The sequence below is a fragment of the Carassius auratus genome, unplaced genomic scaffold (assembly GCF_003368295.1).
Source record: "Carassius auratus strain Wakin unplaced genomic scaffold, ASM336829v1 scaf_tig00215586, whole genome shotgun sequence".
Classification (NCBI taxonomy): Eukaryota; Metazoa; Chordata; class Actinopteri; order Cypriniformes; family Cyprinidae; genus Carassius; species Carassius auratus.
This window is the reverse complement of record NW_020528152.1, coordinates 47501-62766: the sequence shown is the minus strand read 5'-3', so window position 1 is coordinate 62766 and position 15266 is coordinate 47501. Positions and strand designations below refer to the sequence as shown.

At 37.3% G+C, this 15266-nt stretch overlaps 1 protein-coding gene across 1 annotated transcript in view; it reads left to right on the top strand.

Annotated features, from left to right (window-relative positions):
• Positions 1 to 10029: 10029 nt before the first annotated feature.
• LOC113095056 (uncharacterized) overlaps positions 10030 to 15266 on the top strand; it is a 12248-nt gene continuing 7011 nt past the window's right edge. Inside the window, exons 1-5 of the mRNA XM_026260672.1 lie at positions 10030 to 10130; positions 12077 to 12159; positions 13897 to 14193; positions 14308 to 14598; positions 14786 to 15109. Coding sequence (XP_026116457.1) covers positions 10030 to 10130; positions 12077 to 12159; positions 13897 to 14193; positions 14308 to 14598; positions 14786 to 15109 — 1096 coding nt within the window. The remainder of the gene's footprint in view (positions 10131 to 12076; positions 12160 to 13896; positions 14194 to 14307; positions 14599 to 14785; positions 15110 to 15266) is intronic.

The window sequence follows — 15266 nt, the reverse complement described above, 5'->3', positions numbered from 1 at the left end:
ACTTGCAAAGTCCTTCCACTTATTCCTGAATTTGTCTGGGCTTTGTCCACATCCATATCCAGCACCATTTATTTTTTGAGTGATTTCTGCCCAGATTTTATTTTTGTCAGCATTTGTAATGCTATTTTTCAGCTTTGAAAATAGCTGGACTACTATTTTCCACCACCTTCTCGAAAATAACTGCAATTTCAAGCATTGAAAATTGGGGGTTTTCGTGTCATTTTCATTAACACGTCAGAATGGCAAGAATACATGAATAGGAAAGATTGAGCAAAAAAAGCAATCCACAACATTACATCACAGTTTTTCAAAACCCATATTTTTCAATTGTGGTTAAGTAGCCTATCAATATTACATAATAAATAGTATTTATCTGAAATTGTGAAATAATTGACATTGGGATCAGAAAAGAGCACATTTTTAATCTGTGTGTGTATAATGTACTGCAGAACAAACGAATGATTCGTTATTTCTCCAAGTATAGGTCTCTGCAGGAAAGTAATGGGATTTACCCGATTAAGGTGTTTTTACACCATGATACCTGATTGGTTGATGTAATAGTGACGTTAGGTTTAGGGGTGGGGTTGGGTAAGGGGGATCATTTAGATTGCATGATTCAAAAACACCCAGCAGTTTGAAAACACCCAAATGGTGATAAACGCCCACTTTTGCTCTGCAGAGACCTAAGTCTTTATTACTCGACTCCTACGTAACGTCATTTCAAAAGCGTAATTCGAGTCGAAGAAAAGATAAAATAAAACCAAATTACTGTAGGTGGCGGTATGTTCTCATGTCTCCAGTCAGCCATTAGGTCGAAGAAGAAGAAGAACGACGGCTCAAACCAACGTAGTTTGAACTATGGATCTGCGACACAGGTACCGTGGTTTCGGAAACAGTCGTGACTAGGTTATTCGTTTTCATAAAGATCCATCGTACTATGGTGGTCAATCTGCGAGCTATGTCGTTGAACGGGAAACGCACCCCTGGTTTGAGTTGAGCAGGGGGGCAGGGTTTCATCTTTTTTTGAAGCACCCCTGGGCGCCGCCATTGGCTAGCGGTCCCCCACCTGCTGTAGCGTTCCTTCTTCTTCTTCTTCTTTAAAGGGGGGGGTGAAATGCTATTTCATACTGAGTTTTTTACACTATTAAAGAGTTGGATTCCCATGCTAAACATGGACAAAGTTTCAAAAATTAAGTTGTACGTTTGAAGGACTATTTCTGTTCCAAAAATACTCCTTCCGGTTTGTCACAAGTTTCAGAAAGTTTTTTTCAAGTATGGCTCTGTTTGACGTTAGATGAAGCGGAATTTCCTTATATGGGTCCTGAGGGCAAGTCTGCCGGAAGAGCGCGCGCTCCCGTATATTAGAGCAATGAGAGGCTGAGCACAGACAATCACTGATCAGAGCGAGAGCGTCAAACAAAAGTGTTTGTTCCCTGCATTTCTAAAATGCTTGTTTTACAAACAAAGCCCAGTTTGACGACGGATTTGCGTATCGTTTATTTCTTAAGGATGATGCAATCCCAATGAAAAAGGGTCACGATTGTGTGTTGGAACCACAGGCGGTGAGTTAAACTGCTTCAAATATCTCTGCCTCCTTGTTAGTGCGTCCGCCTCCCATCGGAGACACGGGTTCGAGCCCCGCTCGGAGCGAGACGTTGCTGCTGCTGCTCTCGTTCAGTTTCGTCCTTGACAGCTGTCACAGCTTCCAAACGCTCTCAACACAAAAGCCTACTGGCGCTCGTGATTCTTTAGCTCCGCCCACACGTCACGCCTCCAGCCGGTCGTGTTTTTCCGGGAAAAATCGGTACAGACTATCTTTCTCTTATGAATATAATAAAACTAAATACTTTTTGGAGTTATGAAGGATGCAGTACTACTCTATAGGTACTCAAGATTAACAGGATATTGAGTGAAAACGAGCATTTCACCCCCTTTAACGTTTAATGGTGGTTAGCAAACCAGCTTTGGTGCATATTCCGCCACCTACTGGGATGGAGTGTGAGGCATTGATATCAGACGTAAACTGGGAATAAAATAAAAAAAAAACCCTACCCTACCTTTCTATATTATCTTATTATAAATTAGTTGCTTTCAAAAACAAAACAAGAGCTTTATATCCATTGAAAGAACTATTAAGTATATTCGGCAAAGTTAAAGAATTTATGCCAACAGAAATTAAATAGTTTTTTTAATTTAATTATTCCCCTTTCATATGCCATACAGTTGATTATTACATGCTCTACAGTTTCTTGAAATCCACATTTATTGCACTGACCAGAACAATGTTTTCCTATCATTTGTGTCATAGTGATTTGTTGAGGGCAGAATGACCAATTCTTAGACGAGAAATGACTGTCTCTTTCTTTCTGTTGCCATAACTAATTCTAACTAAACCAACTTGTTTTTGTATTTTATACAGATGTTGACCTTTATTTCCTTTATCCCACCTCTCCTGCCACATATTTTTAATAGCGGTTTTAATTAAACTTTTCATTTCAAATTTACCCAAAGGTATTTCTAAATCAATAGCATTGTGTTTAAGGGACTGTTTGGCTATCTTGTCCACTTCCTTGTTACACTCCACACCAACATGAGCTGGCACCCATGAAAATACTGCTGAAAGTCTTAATTGACACAACCTATATAGATTTTGTAAAACTTCTATTAATAAATCTTGTCTTGAATCTGATTTCCCACTTATTAAGTAAGAACTGAAAATGAATCCGAGCAAATTACTACTGCAGATGGTTTAACTTCTTCAACCCATTGTAATGCTATCAAAATAGCCATCATCTCTGCAGTATATACAGATATATTATTAGTGATTCTTTTTGCAGCTTTATACTTAGAAAGAGGGATATACATAGCTGCAGCTGTTCTTCCAGTTACTGGGTCTTTGGAACCATCTGTGTATATTTGTAAAAAACTGAAATTTTCACTCTCAAGACGCTGCTGTACTACTATCGCTTTAGGAACTTGATTTTGTTTATCCTTTATATTTTTAAATATCTGGAGATCCACAGAAGGCATTGAGAAAAACCAAGGTAGAGATACTGGCAATGCTACTGTAGGACTAATATTTAATAATTATTAACATTATTAATACCTATTTGCTGAGTTTGCTTTTCTATTATCCATCCAAAGCTTTTAACCTGTGGTTGTTCATATTCCCAGCAGTTTCCCAAAACATATTTTGCTGGATGGTTTAAAAAATGACCTTTAATATTTGACCAGTAGACCAGTTTTAACTGTAGCTCACGTAGATCCAAGGGCATCTCTCCCATTTCTACCTGCAGTGATGTTACAGGAGATGTTCTAACAGCTCCACAGCAAACCCTTAGTGCTTGACTTTGAATTGTATCAATTTTTTTAGCAAAGTATTTGATGCTGATCCATAAATTATTCGTTCATAAACAATCGATGACCTAATTAATGCACAATATACTTTCTTTAGTGAGTGACTGGACCCCAGTCCAGTCCTGCCAAACATCTCAAACACATTAACTCCTTTATTACATTTATCGATTACCTTTTGAATATGTGCTCCAAATATTAGCTTTGAGTCCATCCATACTCCCAAATATCTAATAATAGACACTTGCTCTAAAGTTTGCTCATATAACTTTAATTTAACTTTCTTCATTTTTGAGAAACAAATTACTTGAGTTTTTGCTACTGAAAGACGAAATCCCCACTGGTTAGTCCAGCTTTCAACAGTATATACTGCTTTCTCCATTTTCTTCTCTAAATACCTTAAATTTCTTCCTCTTACCACATCACGCCCCAGAATGCATCCATCTCTTTGCCAAAGGATATGTCCATATTAAGTAATATAAACATTTCCGCAGCAGGCTATTTATCACAACTTCATAATTAGTATTGAGATGAAAGGTCTATAAAAGTATGCTATTGGTATTTTTTTGTTGTTGAGGTGTTTTTTTTTTTTTTTTTTTTTGTCGCAAAAAAAAACCCCAACAAAGCAGGCGACAATTAAAAATATCCCACTTAAATTAAAGCATGTTTAAGCCTACAGCAAATATGCAGTCCTGCAATTATGCCATTTTAATGTAGCCAAAAATTATATTAAAAAAGAAAAAAGGCATGATTCCGATTTAGAACAGGGTTTCTGCTCCAATAAAATATATGGTCACTTCACCAATTAATGATTGTAACAGTATTTGCGCAGCATGCTACTGCAAAATACATTAACATAATATTAGCAGCATTAAAATTAATCGCCTGAAACCATACTTTCCAGCGCAGAAAAACCGCTAGATGGATAAGCCAGGTTCGTCAAAATCCAAAGATGAGGGATTTGCATTCAAATATCGGACGACCCTCCTCTACGTTGTCAAGTGACGAATAGGGGGTACCCTCAACGTTGCTTATGGACGTGAGGGGGAAATGACCAAACGGCAGTATGTGACGAATAGGGGTGAGACTGTGTTGTATTTTACACAGGTTAGATGTTAACGCTATTGGTCTATAATTAGCTGGAACCGTATTATCTTTCCCAGGTTTTGCTATTGGCACCACTATACCTAATTTCCATGAGCTAGGAAGTCTCCCTTGCCTCCATATTTCATTATAAAGTCTTAAAATAACATTTAATCCATCATCTGAAAGATGTTTAATCATTTCATTCAACTCCTTCCAAGGTCTGCTTGAGCTCATATAACGTAAAAACAGCATCCATCTGTTAATTATTTTTTATCTAACATTTTTTTATTATCTCTTACCATTTTTTCTCTTAATTCCCTCATATTATCTGGAATATTGCTATTGCTAAGCACCTTTACAAATGCTTCTGCCAACACCTCAGCCTTTTCTGTATTACTAATGATTTGATTATTTTCACTTATCAAAACTGGAATTCTATTAGATTTTTGTATTCCCCCCATTTTCCTTATCATTCCCCATATCTCGCTAATGTTTATATTTTTACCTATTTTGTCACAGTCTTCTTTCCAGTACTTTCTTTTAGCTGCACGTATAACTTTCCTTACTATAGCCTGTGCTCTTTTATACAATATAAAAACATCAAATGAATATGATTTCCTTACTTTTTTTTAATTACCTCACTACACTCAACAGTCCACCAAGGTACATTTTTCTTCTTTAATCTACCTATACTTTGTCCTATTACTTCCTCTGCAACTTTACAAAGACTTTCACAGATTTTATTGTTATATTGCTCTACATCTTCTATTAAACAACTTAAGTTAATTAAATTCTTTTCACTTTTTTCTTGAAATATGTCCCAATCAGCTGATTTAAATGTCCATAGAAATCATTCCAATATCCTTTTTAGATATTTCTAAACCAATTTTACAATTAATTGGAAAATGATCACTACCCATCATATTTTGATCTATTATGTTCCACATACTTATTTTAGCTAGATTTTCTGACATAATTGTTAAATCTAAAACTGAATATTTCATTTTGGATACATCCAACCTAGTAGCACTTCCATCATTTATAATTATTTGTTTCCAAAAATTCCTTCACTTCCCTTCCGTTATTATCGGTTTGTATACTACCCCATAATGTATTGTGTGCGTTAAAAGCTCCACACCACACCTGATTAGACTTATGTCGTCCCACTATTTTAGTCAAAGCTTCATTATTTAATCTTTTACATGTATTGTAAAAATGTATTATTCAATTTTTTTGTTTTCCTGCCCAAACATCTACTACTACTGACTCGCATTCTTCCTCCACATCAACTTTCTTATAAGTTACATCAGATTTTATAAACGTTATCACTCCACCACCAGTACCAATTTCCCTATACCTTCTTACTGTGGAGTAAGTACCCGTTTAACTCAAATTTTAAATGTGGCTTAAGCCATGACTCTTGAATACAAATTACTTGAGGTTTATCAGTAATATCTTCCACAAATTTCTTAAATTCTACACCATTTGATATAAAACTTCTGGCATTCCATTGAAGAATAGCTAACACCATTAAGATCCACCACATGTTGTCTGAGAATTTGTTACCTTTACCTTTAATTTCTCATTTATTTGATTCACTGTTACTTCTTCTACGTTTAAGTATTTTTCAGCTGCCCTTAGAATTATTCTGATTTTTTTTTCCGTACAGCTTTCTGTTTGCGCTGAGCAATTAACCACATCTGCTATAAATGCAATAAAAGACATCTTATCAACCAACAAGGTATTTTCATTTATTTTACTGTTTGCATGTGGTACTACCCCTACCGAGGGATCTTCCACCGGGATTGTGTTTTCAGTAACGTTACATGTCTTTGTGCTTTTCTGGACTCGCTTTAATGCATCTGCATATGAAATTCCTTCAAATATTCTTAGATATTGGACTTTCTCAGAATCTTTCCTTACCTTACAACCCCCATATCCTGCACTATGATTACTTCCACAGTAGCAGCATTTTGGAAGAACTCCATGTCCACATTTCCCGTATTCATGATCACCTCCACACCTTGCACAGCGCTGTTTTCCCTTACAACTTTCAGCAATATGTCCAAACCTTTGACACTTGAAGCATCTAACTGGTGGTGGTACATATGGTCGAACTCTGTAACTTACATACCCAATAAACACTTTACCAGGCAACTTTACTTTTCCTCATCAAACTGAATCATAACTGATAAGCTATCCACCTTTTGTTTATCTTTTACATATTTCAGTCTCCTCACATCAATCACACTTGCCCCTGACAAGTTTTCCTTAATTGTTTCAACTGATATATCTGTCGAAACCCCTGAAATCACTCTTTTTACCCATTTCTTATCTTCCATCACTGAACACGATACTTTTATTCCTAGTAATGTTTTTAATCCCACAGCTGCTTTCTGTTGATTCTTGTCTTTACAAAATATCAGTAGTCTACCATCTCTTGTCATTTTTGCACTTACAATTTTTCCAATCGCTTCTTTCAATGCCTTCGTTATTTTAACTGGGTTTAACATATTTGTGGACTTTTGCCAAAAAATTTAGCATTACCTTGAAATATACTTTCGGTTTTCTAATCTGCTGTCGATCTATTTCGTTTTCTGATCCAGATGTTTGATACCACGTTTTCTTTCTTTTGCGATTTTCTACTAATTTCCAATTACTTGCCGAACTTTCTAATCCACCGCTATCCATAACATCCGTTTCCGGATCACTTCCTGATTCAAAGCAACTTCCTTCCATCTCCCCCTCAGTCACACCCCAGTGTTGCCAACCACCCTTGTTAGCATTCCATTGACTCCCATTCATTTTGGCATCACGTTGACAGCGAATAACTTTACATCTGAGGCATTTAAAGACTCCATTTGTCCATTAATTATTTCTATAGAAACTTGAAAATTAGGGCTGTGAATCTTTGGCAAGGCAGCGATTCGATTCAATTACGATTCATAGGTTTTCGCATTTTTCAATTACGATTCATAGATTTTTGCAAATTTAGAACGATTCAATTTCATTTGAATCACAATTAAATTATATTAGATTTGAGTATAATGATTAGATTCTGCATCCTTTAAGTGCATTCACGGGATTATTTAAATGCTTCTACTAAATTCTTTAAATGCTTAGTCAGGGGGCAAATTACAGTAGCATTTATGGTTAGAGAACCATAGGTTAGAAAAAAAAAAAAACTTTTGTCCATTGTTAAATGCTAGTTTAATGATGCGACATGGCATAAGTAAAAATGTATGTAAGCCAAGTTTTTTAAAAAAGAGCTTAAAGAGTATTATGTATAAGCTAACATTTTGTCACACCAGGGGCGTAGCCATAATTTCAGAAGTGACAGAAATGTCAAATACAATCATTTTATGTATGTAGCCTATATAATAATAATAATAATAATAATAATAATAATAATTATTATTATTATTATTTTTATTATTATTATTTATTTTTATTTTTTTACAAGGAATTATCTTCTTTTTTAATTACTTTTAATTAGCTGTAATAAATCAAATACACTGCTGGACAATAATCAATCATTTGTAATCAATATTTTTTTTTTCCTAATGGCAATTTTATGATTGTTTTATATACTAGGCTACATTTAATTAGCAATTATTTAAATTTTCTGCACAGAATAAGGTAGAAAATATACTTTATAGTTTCTGTACTGTAATAAATGTCAGTTAGCACTGCATCTTTTTAGTTTCATCAGTTCATTCTGCTTTTATTCAGTTTAGCTGCAGATATAGCCTGGCACGTCTATGAGAGCGAGATCGCTTCTCTTTCAGTGTGAAAACATCTTCATCTCTATTTAACTTTTTCTCTCCATCAGCGAATGATTCTGAGAGAAAACGCGCCAGATGTCTGTAATGAAACAAACGCTACTTTCATGCATCTGATTATCAAATAAATATTGCGCTCTTATTTCAAGGTCGTTGTTAATGCTGTGGTTAATTTTAAAAGTTTCCTTCGTTTATTCGGTTCAAAAAAACATTTATCATTCAATAGATCTGTGCGTATGATTTAGACACTTACATTTCTGCTCCGTCCATGCATTAAATACAGCTGTCGACTGCTCCGGTAACTCCGTCGGTAAGATGCAGAGAGCCATTGACAAACTACAGAAAAGTAAAACTACTTCACGTTAGCATTACTGGCCACGAGTCCTATAAATCACACGCTGCGTCAGAGACGAACGGAGCGCGAGCGCAATCCTGTGACAGTCTCAGGCGGTAAACATTGGCCTTCCATTACTGCTCCCCAGCCGGTAAGGGAAGCATCTGTCGAGATGGTAACCCGATTACAAAGAGCTCCCAATACCAGACCCTGGGACAGGAACCAGTGTTCTCTCCATATGACCAAGGCACGAAGACACTGCCTCGTGACCTTGATCGTACGAAGTGGTTTTCCCCTCGGGGAGAACCCTCTGGTCCTGAGCAACCACTGTAAAGGTCTCATGCCCAGCAGGCCAAAGGGGATCACATTGGACGCTGCTGCCATGAGACCCAACAATCTCTCAAACTGTTTTACAGTGCGTGACTGGCCTAGCTTTAGCACTGATGTGGCTGTGAGGATGTTGGCTACACGAGCGGGCGAAAGAGCGGCTCGCATCGTGACCGAATCCCATACCACCCCAAGAAAAGTGGTCCTCTGTAATGGAGATAGCACACTCTTCTTGGTATTGAGCCTCAAACCCAACTTCTGCATATGAGCGAGGACGACATCTCGATGCTGAACCGCCAACTGTTCTGATTCCGCTAAAATCAGTCAGTCGTCCAAGTAATTCAGAATACGTATGCCCTGCAGCCTGAGCGGGGCCAGAGCTGCATCTATGCATTTCGTGAATGTGCGGGGTGAGAGAGCTAGACCGAAGGGAAGTACCCGATAGTGGTATACTTTGCCCCCGAAAGAAAACCTTAGGATCTTCCTGTGCTGAGGGAGGATGGAGATATAGAAGTACGCATCTTTTAGGTCTATTGTGATGAACCAGTCCTTATTTGAGTCACGATCTGTTTGAGTGTCAGCATCTTGAATTTTAATTTCTGAACTGTACAATTCAACAGACGAAGATCTAAAATGGGACGCAGCCCTCCATCCTTTTTTGGAACAATGAAATAACGGCTGTAAAAACCCGATGACATGTCGGGAGGATACACCTGCTCTATAGCATTTTTCGCTAAAAGAGATTTCTGTTCTGTTCCGCCCAGGGCATCGCTTCATAACCATTTTCTTTCAGCCCTCTTATTTCAGAATAAATGCGCACTTGAGGGCTGAAAAGACATGAGGAATATGGCTTATTCCACGATCTAGACAGCTCACTGTGAAGATCAGGAAAAAAAGGGAGACCCTGTGATGTAGGAGATGTTTTAGAAGACAGAAAACGCTCATCTAATTTGCTCGCGTTAATACATCAACTAACTCCTCATATGCTGGGGAAAGAGATGGCGAATCCTCTTCCCCCCTGATTGTGTCACCTTCACTGCCCATTACATCTAACTCCTCGGGGCTAGAGCAACGAAGCAATGAGCTCTCCCCCCAGGGGGAAAAAGTCTCCAACCCCGCTAAGAGATCCATTTGCGAACCCCAGGAATGCATTCTCCGTTCTGCCTCGGCAGAAGCGGGTCCTGCACCCTGGGGAGCGGAGGCTCGCCGCTCTTCTCATCAAAGAGTGACAAGCGGGAGCGGAGCATGTGAAGCGAAAGCTTCTCACAATGCAGGCAATCAGTCTCCTCGAAGGCTGATAACGTATGCTCCACTCCCAAACAAACTACACAAAGCTTGTGTTTATCCCCACCCGTTAAATAACGCGGGCAGGGAGAAGCACACGGTTTGAATAGTTGCTTCGCCATGTATATAAACTTTGAACAAGACAACAGTAAATATGACAGACAGGTTTGACACAGATCGCTTGCTGAGGCACAGAAAGCTAACACCGATTGCTCCGGTTGGGGTTTTTATCAATTCCTGGTCGTGACGTCACTCCTGACGCTCACTCTCGCCATTGGACTAGTTGACATGGATGCTTCAGACGCACTCACGCAGAATGCGTTCCCAAAACGTTATCGACTCATCGTCTCTTGCTCGATGGGGAACTAACGAACTATGCTTCTAACCACAGGTGAAGAGCTGTCGTTCCAATGATTTAATCCAACAAGAAAAACATTGGGCCACGCTGCTAGCGAGAACACGGCAGCTGTGTGAGCCATCATAAACTGGCAATCTTTGCCAGCCTCTTGTGCCGTCCCTCAAACTCTGAAGGCTGGATTGTGCAGAGTGTCTGAGGGGGTGCTCAAATGATAGCTCAATCCAATTACGCTCGAGGTGCCGTTGCTGCGAGACAGTCAATGTTACAGCGTGGGGGTTGAGGACGAGAGGCTTTCTTGTTAAGAACCGCCATAAAGAGAATCCACCACGCGGGTAGCCACATAAATAGCTCACTGAGGAAGGGGAGGCACGTTTCTCCTGTCCGCTCGAAGCGAGTAAGCGAAGCCTACTCTGAGTTTGAAGCCGCAGTTGGACAAACATAGTTTGAAAAAGCAAATCTGCTGATTAACACGCTCGAGTGGGGGAGAGCGAGCAAGTGGAAAAACTCCAGTGCATCACTGTATTCATACCGTCAAGATTCTTTTTTTTTTTTTTTTTTTACTGTAGCCGTAGGCTATCACAGAGAGAACATTTAGAGAGGCTGCTAACGAACCTCTCATGACTGCCTCCTCGTGATGAACCCACTGTACGACTCTTACCTTTCGTTGACTCATCGCGTCCACGAAGAGGAGTTAACACTGCTCGTAGAAACCGATGGAGCATGCAAGATGAATCCTAGGGCACAGATGATTTGCTTCCCTGAAGGAATGAAATCTGAGCGAAATGGCGTGCGGCACCCAGGTATACGATGCGTATGCATGCGTAGGGCGGTGACAAGCGCTATTTGTCCAATAGGATTGGCAGGATGGTATAGGGCTTCAGACATTCGTCACACCGAGGGGTGTTCCCATAGCAGGTGACGTCACCGCAGCATCGAAGTGACCTATGAAAGGGAAAGGCGAGTTATCTTTGTAAAAATATTCCAAAAGTAATTTCTCATATAACAATGTGTGTTAGATGATTTCTTTTATATTAAATGTTAACACTCAAATCACAGTATTTTTATAGTAAATGAATGTACCCAAATAAAGTAACAAAAATGTATAAATAAGTGAGTGTTGTTTTTATAGAATTATAAAATAGAATAGTACTCTCTACAAATGTGTTTGTGTGTGAATATATATATATATATATATATATATATGTATATATATATATATGTATATGTATATATATGTATATATATGTATATATATATATATATGTATGTATATATGTATGTATATATGTATGTATATATATATGTATATATATATGTATATATATATGTATATATATATATATGTATATATATATATATGTATATATATATATGTATATATATATATATATGTATATATATATATATAAGTTTTACAAGTTTGCGACGCAGTTTGCGAATGTTCGTTTGAACAATGGTTTCGGTAAACACCGAATCATTGTTGTTAACGGCGGAACTTGCGACCACAGTTGCCTAACGATGTTTTTGGGAAACGCACCCCTGATCGTCAAGGTTTTCGCACATCAGAGGACGTATTAGATCACACTGTGATGCTTTTGACTACTGGGGTAAAGGCACACAAGTGATCGTCACAAGTAAGTTCTTTACTTCTTTTACCGCAAAATTTTTGTATAGGCTACTTGCAATTAAAAAAATTAAAACACAACGTGGCTTCTAGTCTGCAAACAAAACGTGCTTTATAGATTATCCTGTCAATTCCCATGTTGTCGCTATGCCTATTGTTTTCTAGAAACTGCCTCGGATTATTTTAATGTAGCATTAATTCACACTGTCTGTATTAAATGTGGCTAAATCTTTAAACACCTTATCTGGGTTTCATTTTTTAAACCTTTGAACTTTAAAGAGCAATATAAACGCGTCAAGTAGACTGCGAATCAAAGCAGAAAAATATGAGGGTGCTTAATAAATTACTGACAGTCTGTTTTCATTTTGACACATAGCTGTCCTACAGTTAGCATATAAAATACTTTATTACTTTAAAAACAGAACACTCCATGTGTAAATGTGCTCTTTATTTCGGTCCTAGCCTCGCTAGACTCAACCCGAGCCTTTTATTTTCAACAGATAGGCTTTTGTAAAACTGATCTAAACTAATGTAGCGCTGTGAGAGTTACTTCGACTAGGGCAAAGGGAAGCTGGTGATCGTCACAAGTAAGTGATTTATCGCTTTTTTTTCTCAATATTTAGTTTTGTATTCCCAGAATCAATCTTGTCAAAAGCTGTCGCTCTATTAATCACAGTCTAAAAAAAAGAGCAACCTTGCAACCATGAAACCTTGTGAAAAGATTAAACAACACTGGGAAAAATATAGTGCATATTTGAATTGTTAACTGTAAAAAAAAATAAATGTGCTAAATTATAAGTGTTTTCACAAGAAAACAGAACAAATGTCGCCACAAAAATAAAAAATAAAAATAAAAATAAGCACCCAGACTTTGGTGCGCTGACTTTGGTCTTCTTTTTATCTCCGTTGTGGAGCACCCTTGAGCATTTTGCCAGTTGTGTGCGTATTCTTGTTCTGTTTTTGCTGTTTTGTTTTAATACAAACTCATCTGCTAAATGTAAATGCTATTTCTTCTACATCAGTAATTATGGAAGGGAAGTGAGGGAAATTTAATTTTTAATTATAAACAGAATTTTCATGGAATATGCTATAGATTGTGATTGGTATATTGTACTGTCTAAATGAAACCGTTTCGAATCCGAAAAATGACTGCCTGCCATAGGCCTATGATCTCTTACTAAAGTAACCAGTTTCTGTTCCACTGTCTCTCTTGTTGCCAAGCTGGTTGATTTGCACGAAAAAAAAATAGGATTTAGATATATTGAAAACGCATTGACTATTAGATTATAGAACGTAGCTCTTTTAGGTGCTATTAGGTGATTAGGCTTATAAATTGGACAGTTTATAATACATTTTCTCAATCGGGAGAATTTGAATTTCTGGTTTTGAGGGGAGAGCTGTGCCGTTAGTCTTGCATATGAGCAAAATAGGTCTTGATCCTTCAATTCTAATAGGCTATTTTATTATTCAACTATTTTATTAATAGCAATTTATTCAAAATGTTTCATTTGTTACTAATGAAATTAAACATGCACATAGCTTATATAGTTTTATTTTATTAATGTGTTGTTTTATATTAATAACTCATTTATTAATGCAGCCTGTCTGTGATTTCCATACAAATGTTTTTAAGATAATTTCTGGGGGTTGCTGAAGCAATTGTAAAGTCAATTAAGTCCACTGTATTTTGCTTCATCTGTGTGTGTGTGCGTACTAGCCTGTGTTTTGTGTGGTTTCACTCTTTCAGATGAAGTTCCCAAAGCACCGAATGTGTTTATGATGTCTCCGTGTGAATCCTCACCTGGTTCTTTACTTGTTGGCTGCTTGGCCACTGGATTTGCTCCTACTGAATCTGTCAATTTCAGATGGATGGATCAGCGCCTAAACTCTTTGACTAATTTCATCCAGTACCCTACAGTAGGAACTGGAAACAAGTTGATGAAAGTCAGCCATATAACTATTAATGAAACCGAATGGAATCAAGGTGAAATTATCTGTGAGGCAAGACACCCATCAGGAAATGTCAAAGAAACATTCAAAATAGGTAACAACAGACATTAACAGGATGAACATTAAATTAAACTGTTGAGGTCTACTGTGAAATTGTCAGTTCTCCTTCACATGTTTTTATTGTACATAAACATTGTTTTAATTACAGTGAAATCACAAGAACCAACACTGAGCTTGGTTCTTGTAACAACCCAAAAAAGTACATCTGTCATGTGTGTCATTGAGGATTTCTATCCCAAGAAGATCGATGTACAATGGAAGGTGAATAATACCAAAAGCATGAGCCAGGTAAAACTGGAACGCAAACTGAATGGTACAGGTCATTACACAGCATACAGTTTTTATGAAGTCAGCAGTGAGAATTGGGATGTGAATACTCAGTATACCTGTGAGGTAACACACCGGAGAAAACTGTTCACTGTGAGGAAAAACTTCAAAGGTAAGTCATCTAATGTTGATTTATTCTCTCTAGTTACAAGACATTGATTTCTATTTCAACTGCACACAAAGATACACTCCTTCAAACTAACCCCAATTCACAGATATACACATCAATTAAATATTTATATCATAGATGACATCAAACTTACACAATAAGTAATATTTACTTTCTTTCTCCTTTGCAGCTAAATTGTCACTGACAATGAAGCCACCAATTCAGAAAGAACTATTTGCTAATGATAAAATTGTCTTGCAAGCTGTTGTTTCTGGAGATGTAAAAAATACAGTGCAAAATACTTCAGTATCATGTAAAGTGAAGGATGAGCTTGTGCCCAATGGGAATATCAAAACGGGGAATGTTGAATCTTCTGACACTTCTCAATTTAAAAAAATTTACGATGTCACTGTTGACACAGAGAAATGGTTTGAAGGTCACGTGGTCACCTGCACCATCCGTGACACAAATAATAACAGAGACATCGAGCAGAAGATCAGATTTCAAAAAGGAGGTAAGTCAGTTTAAAACTTCAAATAATCCACTTTGTGGCCCTATGTTCATTTATTATAGATGCTTATAATTTAATTGCATAAAAACAAATTAAAAAAATGAAATAAAATATTGCCTTCAAGCACTCTTGAGATTATTTCTGTCAAAAGGATTACTTT